The sequence below is a fragment of the Saimiri boliviensis genome, chromosome 13 (assembly GCF_048565385.1).
Source record: "Saimiri boliviensis isolate mSaiBol1 chromosome 13, mSaiBol1.pri, whole genome shotgun sequence".
Lineage (NCBI taxonomy): Eukaryota > Metazoa > Chordata > Mammalia > Primates > Cebidae > Saimiri > Saimiri boliviensis.
This window is the reverse complement of record NC_133461.1, coordinates 87,281,465-87,295,635: the sequence shown is the minus strand read 5'-3', so window position 1 is coordinate 87,295,635 and position 14,171 is coordinate 87,281,465. Positions and strand designations below refer to the sequence as shown.

The window sequence follows — 14,171 nt, the reverse complement described above, 5'->3', positions numbered from 1 at the left end:
AAATTTTTAGTAATTTTTTTTGCAAAACAGATCACTTTGCATTGATTTGGGCCATGGGACAGGAATGGCTTTTGGAGTTCAGAAAAATGCATAGATTTTTTATAAACAGTAGAACTGCTAGGCATCGAGAAAAAAATGGCCTGTATGAAATAGGTGGTAACTCTTACTGTTTCGAGATATCTCTGAATCATAATTCTCTTATGATTAGTATTCTTTGTCTACTTTAAAATAGAGCTTCGCTTCTCTTCAAAAGAGCACAAATACATTTTTTTTTTAGATTGTCTACATCATAATTTATGAAATTTTTGACTCCCATTTCCCCAGTTCTTTGTTACGAAGGTATAACTTGTAACCTGCAGAAGATTTTCTGAGCAAAATTATTGTCCTTCCCAGGTGTGAAGTTTAGTTGCTTACTCCTGGCTTGCATGGGAGCTGGAGATCTAGATGTATGTTTATACATTTATTCAACAAGCCTGCATTGAATTCTAAGTACTGCACTAGACATTGAAGTTATAAAGGTAACTACAGATATGTTCGCCACTTTGGCAATCTCAGTCTTTTGGGAAAACATACAGAAATCATCACAATATGGAGTGGCCAATGCTATATTGCAGGTCTGGCCCGGTACAGCATGAGAATACAGAGGAGAGTATTTCTCAGGAATTCAGAAAGATGACATTTGAATTGTGCCAGACAGAAAAGGGAAGGAGGGTATTTCAGACAAAAACACAGAAACTTTTGTAGTTTGTATGGTTTCTGCAACATGATCTTGCCTTCTCTTCAGTTGTTGTGCAACCAAAGTTATAGGACATCAAAGTGTACCACACATATTGAGAACATGACTTTTAATTTTTTTAAAATGTTTTTTGAGACAGAGTCTTACTCTGCCCCCAGGCTGGAGTGCAGTAGCGTCTTCTCAGCTCACTGCAACCTCTGATTTCTGGGTTTAAGCGATTTGTGTGCCTCAGCCTCCTGAGTAGCTGGGATTACAGGCATTCACCACCACGCCTGACTAATTTTCATATTTTTAGTGGAGATAGCGTTTCTGCATGTTTCCCAGACTGGTCTCAAACTCCAGCTCAGGTGATCCACCCACCTCCCAAAGTGTTGAAATTGTGAATGTGAGCCATCTGGCCTGTGGAGGCCATGACCTATAGTATATTTTGTCTTCATTACACAGTGTACCTCAGGAACATTTCAGAATGATACTGAGATGCAAGGTTGTAGCCAAGTTGTGAAGGAACTCTGTGCTAAACTCTGCATCTTACCTTGTAAGCAGAAGGGTGCCACTGAAGATATTAAAGTAGGAAGTTGGCATTCGTGCTCAGTTCTCAAGTAAGGTAAAGAAAGAATTGAAGGGTTTTGGTACTGGAGGCATTTGCCATAGTCCACAAAGCTAATGGGAGCCATAGCAGAAAGAATTAAGGAGAACCAGATTCTGAATATTTTTCTGAGTTGGAATTGGCAAACATGGTGTTTGGTAGACCAAAGGAGATGTTAAAGATAACAGGTTCTATCCAGGGCAACTAGTTATGTTTGTCCTGCCATTAGCTTTGCAGACAACTCTGGTAAATGTAGTTACTACCCCTAGTACACCTCCCCACCAGCACCACCACCAACAAAAATTAAAGTAATCCAAAGATGTCACATGACACAGAGGTCATTCACAGTGCCTTGATATGAAGGGTTAAGCAGTTTTCTCCCTAGGTTTTGATAATTTGGAAAACTTGAAGCAAAGAAACAGCATTAAGACATTTTGACTTAAAATAGCTAACAGGTTGATTATTAATATTTTCATGGGTAGGATTTTTTTTTTCAATGCTTAATTGTAGCTTAGAAAGGAAAATAAAATATTTAAAAAGTTTTTAAAATAGCCATTAATTATTTAATATGACCAAAATATGATACTTAGCACTACACATTAATTATAATTTAGATTCTCTTATTTTTACTTCCATTTCATATTGCAGGCCATATAGGATTCATTTACATAACACTGAGGGAAGCCTGAACACTGGTTGAGACTTAATTTTTTGGAAAAATACTGTTTGAAGAATGAGATCACCTGATCAACCATTGTTACCTGTTAGGAGGACTGTTCTTTCCTCCCATTACTCCATTTGTGGAGAGTGTGTGTGTGTGTGTGTGTGTGTGTGTGTGTGTGTGTGTGTATGTATGTGTGTGTTTTTCTTTCAGACAGAGTCTCACTCTGTTGCCGAGGCTGGAGTGCAATGGCCCAGTCTTGGCTCACTGCAACCTCCGCCTCCAGGGTTCAAGCCATTCTCCTGCCTCATCCTCCCGAGCAGCTGGGACTAGAGGTGCCTGCCACCACGCCCGGCTAATTTTTGAACTCCTGACCTTGTGGTCTGCCTGCCTCAGCCTTCCAAAGTGAGCCAATGTGCCTGGCTTGTGAAATTTTAAAGCTACCTGTAGTGTTAAAATCCCCTAAATCATATTCTACCCATGATAAATTTAGAAACTTACTTGTAGTTAAGAACCTACTAGTATGATGATGTTCCTCTGGACACGGTTTACTTAAAGTATATTCTAATTTAGTTGTCCTAGTTAAGTAGCCAACAGACATTCACCTTTATATGCTAGGCTCATAACACTTTCATATTCATATGAATCTTTTGAGTTGACTGATCTACAAAAGTCAAAAGAAAGGAAAGAGATAATATCTCTCCAACACAATTTTTCATATACTTAAGTTTATATTTGGCCAGTAGGATAATTTAATATTAATTTCAATGTTTGTATCATATATGCTATCTTAGTATATAAGGCAGTGTGACTGTGTTGGTGGTATATGCTGATAATGTTTATGGTTTGAAATACCAGTATATGTTGGAGAAAATGCTGTTATATACTAGTAAAATGAAAAACTACTTGTGAAGGAAAATGTTAATGTTGTAATAAACATGTTATTTTAATTAGTTCTTTGCTAACTTAGCTTTGAGTCTTGGTTTTCTTACATTGGTTTTAGCTAGCATTTGCTAAATTATGCTATGATTGTCAGTTTCAACCCAGTGCAGGTAAGAGTTTTGATTCTTGACTATAAAATTTACCTAAGCATAAATACTCTTCTTGTACTTAGAGGAGTAAAGGATGTACTAAAGAAGAGACTGAAAAACTATTATAAGAAGCAGAAGCTGATGTTGAAAGAGAGCAGTTGTGCTGACAGTTACTATGACTACATTTGTATTATTGACTTTGAAGCCACTTGTGAAGAAGGAAACCCACCTGAGTTTGTACATGAAATAATTGAATTTCCGGTTGTTTTACTGAATACGCATACTTTAGAAATAGTAAGTGAATATTTATACTTCAATTGTATTTCTAGCAGCAACTATGCTGGTGTTTACTGGTAATGTGGAAGACCTCATTTGCTGTTTACCTAGAATTAGACTTCTGAAGTCAGCTTTTTTCTTTGCTGTGAACTTTATATCAGCTTGATTAATAGAAAAGCTATAATAAAGCAATTTTAGAGACTACTGCTTGCTTTTTGCAGTTGCTAAAGTTAAAAATTTTTCCGTTTGCTTAGAACATCTGGGTGTGGACATCAGAATCTCCTGGTAAGTAAAAAAATAGCATACTAATGATACTAATGCCTGGCCCAAGTCCCAGAGATTCTAATTTAACTAGTTCTGTGATAGGGCCCCTGACATCAGCATTTTTTTTTGAAGCTTCTCATTTAGTTTTAATATGCAGCTAGGCTTGATAAACACTGCTGTGGGCTAGTGTGATCTCTAAGAATGATAATTTACAAAAATGACTTTTGAATCTCTCTCTGGTGGAGAAGTTATGGGGGAAATGACTTATATAACCCTGGTTTCTAAGCCAAATAATATGTATGCTTTAGATACTTGTCAGTGCATTGTTTGTTCAGAAAGTCATAGGAATTCCCTGAAATAATACTGTTTGCCTTAAAAAATCTGAGCAAAATATCCTACCATCTCATCTCTCCAAAAGTCACTTCTGTGATATCCTCAGTTGCCAGCCCACTTGGGAGTTAGTATAAAAAGGTTGTGAGTTAACATGCATAGGTTATTCTTCATGCTGTTCACAATCTCTTTTAGTTGCAGTCTTAATTAGTCTATTTCTATAATTTTCTCATCCAAAGCAGATTGATGGTCAGTAAATTAGAAGGAAAGATGACAGTTATGAAGGCAAATAATCTTGCATCACTAGATTTTACGTCTTCTTTCTTACTCAGGGACATTACTCTAGCAATTCTCCCTGATTTGGACATTAAGATTTATTACTTTCTGCTATATTGCTGCCACTACACACAAACATTATTTTCACACCATAAAAAAACTTCATCCCACTGCGCTGCCAGCTACTCCATTTCTTTGTTCCTCTTTTTGGGAAGATTCTTCACATAAGTTATATGTACTTATAATTTATATGTTTGTGTCTTTCCTTTTCTCCCATTCTCTCTTAAATTCATACCATTGTGGGTTTAAATTTAATTCAGTTTAAGCTATGTATTCCATCCCATCATTCCACTAAAATCATTCATCAACATCATCTTTGACTTCTACCCTAAATCCTGGCAAAATTGACCATTCTCACTTTTTTTTTTTTTTTTTTTTTTTTAGATAGAATCTTACACCTAGGCTGGAGTGCAGTCAGCTCACTACAACCTCTGCCTCCCAGCTCACTACAACCTCTGCCTCCTGGGTTCCAGCAACTCTCATGCCTCAGCCTCCTGGGTAGCTGGGACTATAGGTGTGTGTCACCATGCCCAGCTAATTTTTTGTATTTTAGTAGAGACAGGGTTTCACCATGTTGTCCAGACCATGTTGTCCAGGCTGGTTTCGAACTCCTGAGCTCAGGCAATCCACCTGCCTTGACTTCAAGTGCTAGGATTACAGGCGTGAGCCACCACACCTGGCCATTCTCACTTAAAAAATAAAAAAAACACTGCACTGCTCTAATACTCTTTCCCTGGAACATTTTCTTCAGGTCTAACTTCTTCTGCTTGATTTTTCTCCAGCCCTACTGGGTTTCCCATTTGAATTTTTCTTTCCTGTTTCCTCCTTTCCTTCCCAGCTTCCCTGTATCAGATGACCCAGGTCTCAATCCTAGCTCCTCTTCTCTGCTTACATCCTGTTGCTTGATGATCTCATCCAGTGCTATAGCTTTCAGAAGCTGCCTCTATGCTGGTGACTTTCAGATACTTAATTCCAACCCGTACCTCTGTTCCATCCAGACTGCTTACTTGATGTCTCTAATTGCATGGCTCAACCTGTTGAACTTACCCCAACCCATTCTATCTTCCGCTTTCTTTAGCTTGGGTGATGGCAGCTTTTTCCAATTAGAATCCCTCTAATTTCTCAGTTCAAAAACTTTGGAGTCATCCTTGGCTCCTGTTTCTCTCATATCCAGGCCATCAATGATTCCTGTTTGGCTCTGCCTTCAGAATAGATCCAGAACCCAGGCACTTAACTGAACTGCTGTGACTTCAGTCTGAGCCCCTATCATTTATGTGATTTACTACATTCTCCATCTAACTGGTCTTTGTGTTTCTGTCCATGTCCTACAACCAGTTCTCAGCAAAGTGGCCAGAGTAATTCTTTTAAAACGTTAAGTCAGGTCATTTCACTCCTCTGCTCAAAACCCTGCACTGGCTTCTCATTTAACTCACAGTACAACCCATATTCCTTATATGATCTGGCCTGTTGTTTCCTCTGATTGATCCTGTCTTACTATTCTTTTCCTTAATTCATTCTTCTGCAGGCATACTGACCTGCTTGCTGATTCTCAAAAATGCCAGACATGCTTTATCCCATTACTTGCCAGGACTTCAGCTCCAGTTTTCTTACCAGAAGTGTTGCTGGCTGATCTTTTTCTCCTTCTCTCCTTCCATCCCATTTTTCTTTTCAGTCGTTCCTTAAATCTTACCTGTAAATAAAGCCTAGTTGATTATCCTATTTAAGAGTGTGTCTTATCCCACATACCCCATGTTTCTGATCCCCCTTACTGCTCTGCTTTTTCCTTTGTTGACTCAAGGGAGTCTCCTGCTTCATCTTCCTGAGTAGCTGGGATTATGGGCACCCAGGTTCCTTTACTTTTAGTAATCCTTACTACCTTTTAACTTAATGTAATTTATTTAAGTGATGATTAAAGATTTGGTCAATGAATGCATAGTTCTCTCTAGCATTCTTCTGTTAAAAGTATTTAATAGTGAATAAAATTTTAGTAATATCTGTTTAGTACTATTGAATTGTAATTTAAGGAAAGGTGCAATATATTTTTGAAAGAATTTCATTTAAAATTATAAAATAGTGATACTTAAAAGAATATAGACTTAATTTATCTGTGATACTCAAGTGGAATTTTTCTGCAATATGTCTGGTGAGTAAAGAGTATCTAACTTTTGAAATTCAATTTTTTTTTTTCTTTTTTTTTTTTTTTGAGGTGGAGTTTCACTCTGTCTCCCGGGCTGGAGTGTAGTGGCGCAGTCTCGGCTCACTGCAACCTCTGCCTCCTGGGTTCAAGCGATTATCCCACCTTGGCCTTCCGAGTAGCTGGGAGTATAGGCACATGCCACCTTGCCCGGCTAATTTTTGTATTTTTAGTAGAGATGAGATTTTGCTATGTTGGCCAGGCTGGTCTCAAACTCCTGACTTCAAGTGGTTCCCTCCCCTTGGCCTTCCAAAGTACTGGATTACAGGTGTTAGTCACTGTGCCTGACCTTAAGTATTCTTTTTTGTTCTTTACTGGTGGTCATTTACAATTCTTTACAACCATTTATAGCTCATATACTTAATAGATTAGTATGTAGAAAGAATTTATTCTTAGGAAGTATAAATGCTACTTAATTTTTAAATCTTGTCTCATAAAGAATATTTTTTTTATCATTTTCTCTATATCTACTTCCTAGGATTAATAGTTGCTGCCTTCAAATCTTTAGGCTTTGAAATTATCCTTAATTTCTGAAATGTGACTTGGTATGTTCTGGTTAGGGAGGCATTATTGGACTAGAGGAAAAAGCACTTAAAGATTGTAGCCTGATAACAATATTGGCCTCACTTAGTTTACAGAGTTATAAGCATAAAATAAGACTATCGTGAAAGCTTCTTGAAAAGGTTAAAATCTGGAGGAGCTGGGATTACAGGCACTCGCCACCATACCCTGTCTAGTTGTTTGCATTTTTAAGTAGAGATGGAGTTTCACTATGTTGGCTAGGCTGTCTTGAACTCCTAACTCCATGATTCGCCCACCTCGGCTCCTGCCAAAGTGTTGGGATTACAGGTATGAACCACTGCGCCTGGCTGCAACTCTTAAACTACCTGTATTATACAGTTAAATTTTGACTATTTAGAATTTAGTTCAATTGGATTTTTCTATGAAAATAAAGACTATTCAGGAGTAAATGAGAGAGCAATAGTTTAGAGCTAATTTATTATAACTGAAGACTGGCATTTCTCCAAAAGAATTCATAATTTTTAAAACTCTTAGTATCTTGAAGTAGAGGTTGCATTAATAGGCTTTGTAGTTTTAAAATATTATGAACAAAATTATATTTTATTCCTCAGGAAAATACTTAAATTTGGGTTCGTCTTACTTTCCACACACTTGCTTTATCTTTATTTTGAGTGCTTTGGATGTGGGGAATTATCCTTAAAAACTGTGGAAGGGTTTATACCATGAGATCCTATAATATTATAACCTGGTGTAACTGGATTTGTCAGTAGAATGTATTGTGTATCTTAAGTCGTATAAATTACTTTAACTTGCTGTCCTTCCCTTGCAGGAAGACACATTTCAGCAGTATGTAAGACCAGAGATTAACACACGGCTGTCTGATTTCTGCATCAGCCTTACTGGAATTACTCAGGTTATAATTCCAACTTCTTCTTTCTAGAGTTTGAAAGAGTTTCTGAAGATAGGGATTTATTTTTAACATAGTTTAAAAAATTGTTACTGTTGTGAACAATTTAAATTAATATCTTGCTTGGTAAAGATCTTTCGTGTTGTAATAATTTAAAACACAGCAAATTTTACACCTGGTAACATTTTCCTCAGCCTTTTCTCTTAAGGAATTGTAGTGAGGAATCTAAAGATTTCATTTGTAAAATGAAGCATTAACGAATTGTTACCATACTGAACTTGGAGATAAGTTTGTTTGTTTGATTTATTTATTTGTTTATTTGAGATAGTCTCACTCTGTCACCCAGGCTTGAATGCAGTGGCGTGATCTCGGCTCACTGCAGTCTCTGCCTCCTGGGCTCAGGCAATTCTCTTGCCTCAACCTCCCAAGTAGCTGGGACTACAGGTGCGTGCCACCACGCCCAGCTAATTTTTGTCCTTTTAGTAGAGACAAGGTTTTGCCATGTTGGCTAGACTGGTCTTGAACTCCTGACGTCAAGTGATCTGCCTGCCTCGGCCTTCCAAAGTGCTGGGATTGTAGACGTGAGCCACTGTGCTTGGCCAGAGATAATTTTTAGAATGTATCTGTTTACAACCTGACTTTATATGTTGCGTTTATTTTTAATTTTTTTTTTTTTTTTTTTTTTTTTTTTTGTTTAGATACAATTTCACTCTGTTGCCCAGGCTGGAATGCAGTGGCACAATCTTGGCTCATTGCAACCTTTACCTCCCAGGTTCAAATGATTCTCCTAGCGCAGCCTCCCAAGTAGCTGAGACTGTAGGCATGCACCACCATGCCCAGCTAATTTTGTTTTGGTAGAGATGGGTTTCACCCTGTTGGCCAAGCTGGTCTTAAAGAACTCCTGACCTCAAGCCTACCTTGGCCTCCCAAAGTGCTGAGATTACAGGCATGAGCCACCACACCTGGCCTGTTTTGTAAATTTTTAGGTCTCTGATTTTTTGTTGTATTCTAATGTTGTAGGCACTTTGTTCATTTATTTAATTCCTTCATTCATTCACTCTACATGTATTTGAGTCCCTACTATAATATATGCCAAGATTTATATATATCTTTATGTGTATATAGATGTATGTCAGTCTTGTGGTCACAGAATGGTTAGGACTGATAAGTCAGTGTTTTATTGGGGTATTATGGACATCTATGAAAAGGTCTTCCATTTATGACAGAGGGAATAAAAGACTGTCCTGGGAAAAACATTCTCAAGTTGATGAACTTAGGCTGAGTCATAAAAGGTAGGTAGGCAAAAAAGAATGGCTGGGCATTTCTGGTGTGAACTGGCAGAACTGTAGGTCGTTCAGGATGGTTCAGATGTGTATGGCCTAGCAAGAAAATGGTCCAGATAGGCAGAGGCAATCCAGATCATGAAGGGTCTTGTGCATATATTTATCCTGAAAGCTGTGGAGAGTGGTTGGAGGATTTAAGTATGAAAGTGATAGGGTGGACCAGATTTATGTTTAGGAAGATCAGTCTGGCAGCAGTAGATAGTATGGTATGGAAAATTGTGAGACCTGAGATGGGAAGACACTTACGGAGCTGTGGCTTTCAGCTTAGAAGGAGATTTCTCTTTTTTCCTGTCTAGAAATCCAATAAGCCACTAGGTTGAGGCCTGTAAAAAGAAAATTACTGGGGATGATCTTAATTTTGGGAGGATTATACATTTCAGTTGAAAGTAGTCCCTAGTGCTTGGTTATAAAACTTTTCAAATTTCTTAAAAATGAAACTTTAGTTGGAACTAAGCCAAGGAAATCATGAATCTAAAGCATCAGCCTTTCTCATACTGTTCATTTCCCTCCACGTTAGGTCTGGGTATTTTGTAGGGCTACGTGAAGCCACAGCCCTGATTTTTATATATTTTACTTTTATATCCTCAGGATCAGGTAGACAGAGCTGATACCTTCCCTCAGGTACTAAAAAAAGTAATTGACTGGATGAAATTGAAGGAATTAGGAACAAAGTATAAATATTCAATTTTAACAGATGGGTAAGTAGGAAGATTATTTTTTATATCTACCTTTTAAAGATTAAAGATACCCTTATTTATTTAACTTTTAGAATAATCACAAAAATATTATTAAAGACCCTAGAGTCTCACCCCACAGGGGACAGTATATTTCCTTTCACCTAAGGATGAAAAAGAGGAAGAAAGCAGTGGTCACAGTCTAATCCAGGACTAGAACACTACAGAAAGATAAATATGTTAACGCTAAAAAGACTTTCCTAAAACTGTTTTTATCATGACACTTCCTTGCTCAAAAAAGTCCAGATTCCCGAGCTTGGCATTGAAGGCCCTTTCATCTCATCCCACCCGACCCATTTAATCTAATTCACCTGCCATTAATCCTCTTTAGGCAGACTGGCCCAGAAATTCACATAGTTTGTCATTTCTCTGTGTTCTTATGCTTCCCTTTCTACTGAGTCTCTTCTCAACAATTTATCATTTTTCAAAGCCCATCTTGTGTTTTACCCTGACAGCCCCATTGATCTTACAGCTTCTATGATGTGTACCATTCATGTTGACATCTGACCATGTATTCTGATATATAATCTTTATGTACATATGTAAGACTTACTTTTGCAAGGAAATTTAAAATTGTTTGAGAGTAAGGACTTTTGCTGCCTGATAATCTTCCATAATGCTTGCCTTAGTGCTGAAATTAAGGTGTATGCTCAAAAAGCACTGGTTAAATGGGAAGATTAGAAAGATTAAAACACAGATTACAGACATTGTGCCAGGGCATCTTCTATACCTTAAGGCCATTAAGGTTGAAAAGAATGTCCTACACAACTTCTGTTTCAGACTGTACAGATTATCCCGTATACTTGAGATATTGCCAACATAGAGGGTTTAGAGATCCTCACATACGATAGGAGAAGAGCACTGAATTTAAGCACATCATAATTGTTAAGTTTGGAAAATGTTTATGGTCCTCTTTAGAAATCTGTTATTGATTTTAAACATTAATGAGCGGTGTTCTGCCAAAGTATACAGGTGTTTCTGCCACAATATAGTATATGCAGTTCTGTTACAGTCTTGTTTTCTGGGACAGATCATTCACAACCTATGTAATTTTGTAACTAGGACACTATCAAAAAACAATCATTGGAGCCTCCAGAAATAATTTGGACAGCCCAGGCAAGCAACTAAGGGAAGGTGAGGTTGCCTCAATGGATATTAAAATTGGACAGAGGCACTGGTATCCTGGGGACATACACTTGTTTTTAATTTTCTTATAGTATGGTTGACAATATTATAAGAAAATACAAAGGATTATATCCTGTTCCCAGTATAGCAGCTGAGTTGAGGGCTTTTTTAGTTTCCTGCAGAAGGTTATGATTTCTACTGCTGTTATTCTGACTCTCCTTGCCTAAGAAAAACCACATATGAACCAACACAATTTCCATATCACACAGTTAATATTGTCCTTCTTAACTACAATAAATTGATTAGTGTTATAGAAACGTTGTAGCAGAACAGATTGTATTTTAACCATTTGATATCAGCTACTTTTGTCTCTTTCAATTTTTTGTTTTTGGTTTTATTTCAAAGCATACTCTCAAAGAACTTACTACCGTAAGTCTGGCATTAAAAGTAAGCTTAGCAGTTAATACTCAGCAAGATAGAAGCCTGCCCAGAGCCATAAAAAGAATCAAGATGGACCTAATAGGAATTAGTGAACAAAAATTAATATATCTGACTTCTTTGTTTTGTTTTTAAAGCTTAATTTTGAATAAATAAAAAATGATTTAAAATACTCATTTGTAAAATAGTATAGCATATATTTAATCCATTTTTTCTCCTCTTTTAATTTACAGTTCTTGGGATATGAGTAAGTTCTTGAACATTCAGTGCCAAATCAGCAGGATCAAATATCCTTCTTTTGCTAAAAAGTGGATCAATATTCGGAAGTCATATGGAAACTTTTACAAGGTGAAATTTCCATATTTAGTAATTATATGGCCCTTGATAAATTTGCTAAATTTTGCATGTATATTAAGTTGTAATTTTCCAGGTGTTTTTCACTGAAAAAGGCCATATAATTAGTTATTACTTTTCAGATTCCAAATTAGTTATGTTCAAATTAGATAAGCCTTTTTCTCATTCAACCTGTTAACTTTATTTAAATAGGTTAACTATATATATATCTGACAAGTTTGAAACTGTAGGGGTGATCAGTATGTGAATTGTTTGTGCAGCAAATGCTCCTCACTAGATTTTAATTTTACTTTACTTTTATCAAAGCAAATTTGCATGTGTAGTGTAAATGTTTAAAATATTATTGCAAGACTTACAATGAAAGGCAGTCTTCTGCCATAGCCTTCACCAAAACTGGTTTCTCTTCTGAGGCAAACACTTTCAAGTTCTTTAAAGCTGGTTTTTTTTGTTTTTTTTTCTTCAAATATTTACCTTTATATTTTAAGTTTCATGCTTATACTACTTCTGGACTTTGTTCAGTTTGTGATTTGTTGAATTCCCGCAATGAAAGATGAAGATTGAGCTTAACTAAGCTCCCACTCTTGCATATCCTTCCCTCCCTGCATCTTCCTATTACGTTTCAGTCAGATCGCTCAGTGTTCATACTCTTGTGACTATGGAGAGTGTTTGCAGTGTTTCCCTACATGTAATAATTTACTCCTAGGGTCGTTTACTTATCCCCTTACTCTCCATTCACACTGTACGTTGCTTCTCATGACTGAAAGCACTCAGGTAGTCTGCCAAGTCTTTTTTTCCCTCTATTTTTCCCTTGCAGACTATCTTCCTGGAGCCTTTAACCCTGTTCTAATCTGAACTGTTAGTTCTTCAGGCTTCTTTTAAAATCATCTTAGGGGATTTCCTTCGATTCTCCATCATGTGTCAGATCGTGTGTTGTAGTCTTTTTCCCTTTATGGGTTCATTTTGGAGATGTATGTTCTAAAGTAGTTTCATGAGAAAAGGTGCTTTTCCTTAAACAGTCTCTTCTGTTTTAACAGTCTTTTAAAACTGAGAAGTATGCATGCAGAAAAGTAGTTTTGAAGATTGTTATAAAGCAAATACCCTGTAACTTCCACCCACTTAACTCCCTTCCTTCCTCCTGGAGCTAACCCTAATTCTTCCTTTCACGGTAATCATTTTCTTCTTATTCCTTATAGCTTTAATACTTATATGTATATCCTTATACCATATAGTTTTGTCTGGCTTTGAGCATGATATAATTAATGTTATACTGGCTGTATTATTTATTTTCTTTTTCTCACAGCATCATGCTTGAAATCCATCCACATCGTTTATGTCACTGCAGTCCATTCACTTTGTTGCTATTAATTACATTTTGTAAATATACTAGACTTATTTATCTGTTCTACTTTGGCTGGCCATTTGGATTGTTTTTAGTTTGAGCTTCTGTGAAGAGTACTGCTATAAGCATTCTTGTGCATGTCCCCTGGTGTCTTTGTGCACTCATTTCTCTAGGATATAAACCTAGGAGTGCAGTTGCTGGGTCATAGGATATGTACATCATTGCCATTACTAGATAATGCAAAAATAATTTTTCAGTGGTGTGCACTCTTATCAGCAATGTGTAAGTTTACAGTTGCTTTAAGTCTTTGCTAGCATCTGATATTACCAGACATTTTAAATGTTTTTTTTTGTTTGTTTGTTTTGTTTTGTTTTTTTAAATCTGATGGGTGTATGATACTATCTCATTGAGGTGTTAGCTATCTGGATTGCCTTTTTGTGAAGCCCTTGTTTAAATTTCTGACTGTTTTTAAAAAAATTTAGGTAGTCTGTTCTTTCGTTATTGGTGTTTTGTTACTGGTTTATAGATTTTTACTTTGGATGCTAGTCCTTTGGTTATATTTGATAATATTTTTTATTTGTGGAGTTTTTGTTTGTTTATTTGTCTTTGAGATGGAGTCTCACTCTGTTGCCCAGGTTGGCAGGAAGTAGCATGACCTTGGCTCACTGCAACCTCTGTCTCCTGGTCTCAAGCAGTTCTCCTGTCTCAGCCTCCCGAGTAGCTAGGACTACAGATACCTGCCACCACACCTGGCTGATTTTTGTATTTTATGTAGAGATGGAGTTTTGCCATGTTGGCCAGGCTGGTCTCGAACTACTGGCCTCAAGTGATCTGCCTACCTTGGCCCCCTCAAAGTGCTAGGATTGCAAGTGTGAGCCTCCACATCTAGCCTTTTATGTATATATTTTTTTAAACTCATTTTGTGAATTTTTTTAAAAAAACTGTGTTATGAAAAATTTCAAACGTATAGAAGTAGATAGCTATAATGAATCCTC

General features: G+C 36.9%; 1 protein-coding gene across 2 annotated transcripts in view; it reads left to right on the top strand.

Annotated features, from left to right (window-relative positions):
- The window catches only part of ERI1 (exoribonuclease 1), a 29,232-nt gene that overhangs the window by 5,802 nt on the left and 9,259 nt on the right, over positions 1-14,171 (top strand). For both annotated transcript variants that reach the window (XM_010331939.3, XM_074383915.1), the window contains exons 3-6: positions 3,098-3,308; positions 7,766-7,849; positions 9,775-9,884; positions 11,717-11,831. In XM_010331939.3, coding sequence (XP_010330241.2) covers positions 3,098-3,308; positions 7,766-7,849; positions 9,775-9,884; positions 11,717-11,831 — 520 coding nt within the window. The remainder of the gene's footprint in view (positions 1-3,097; positions 3,309-7,765; positions 7,850-9,774; positions 9,885-11,716; positions 11,832-14,171) is intronic.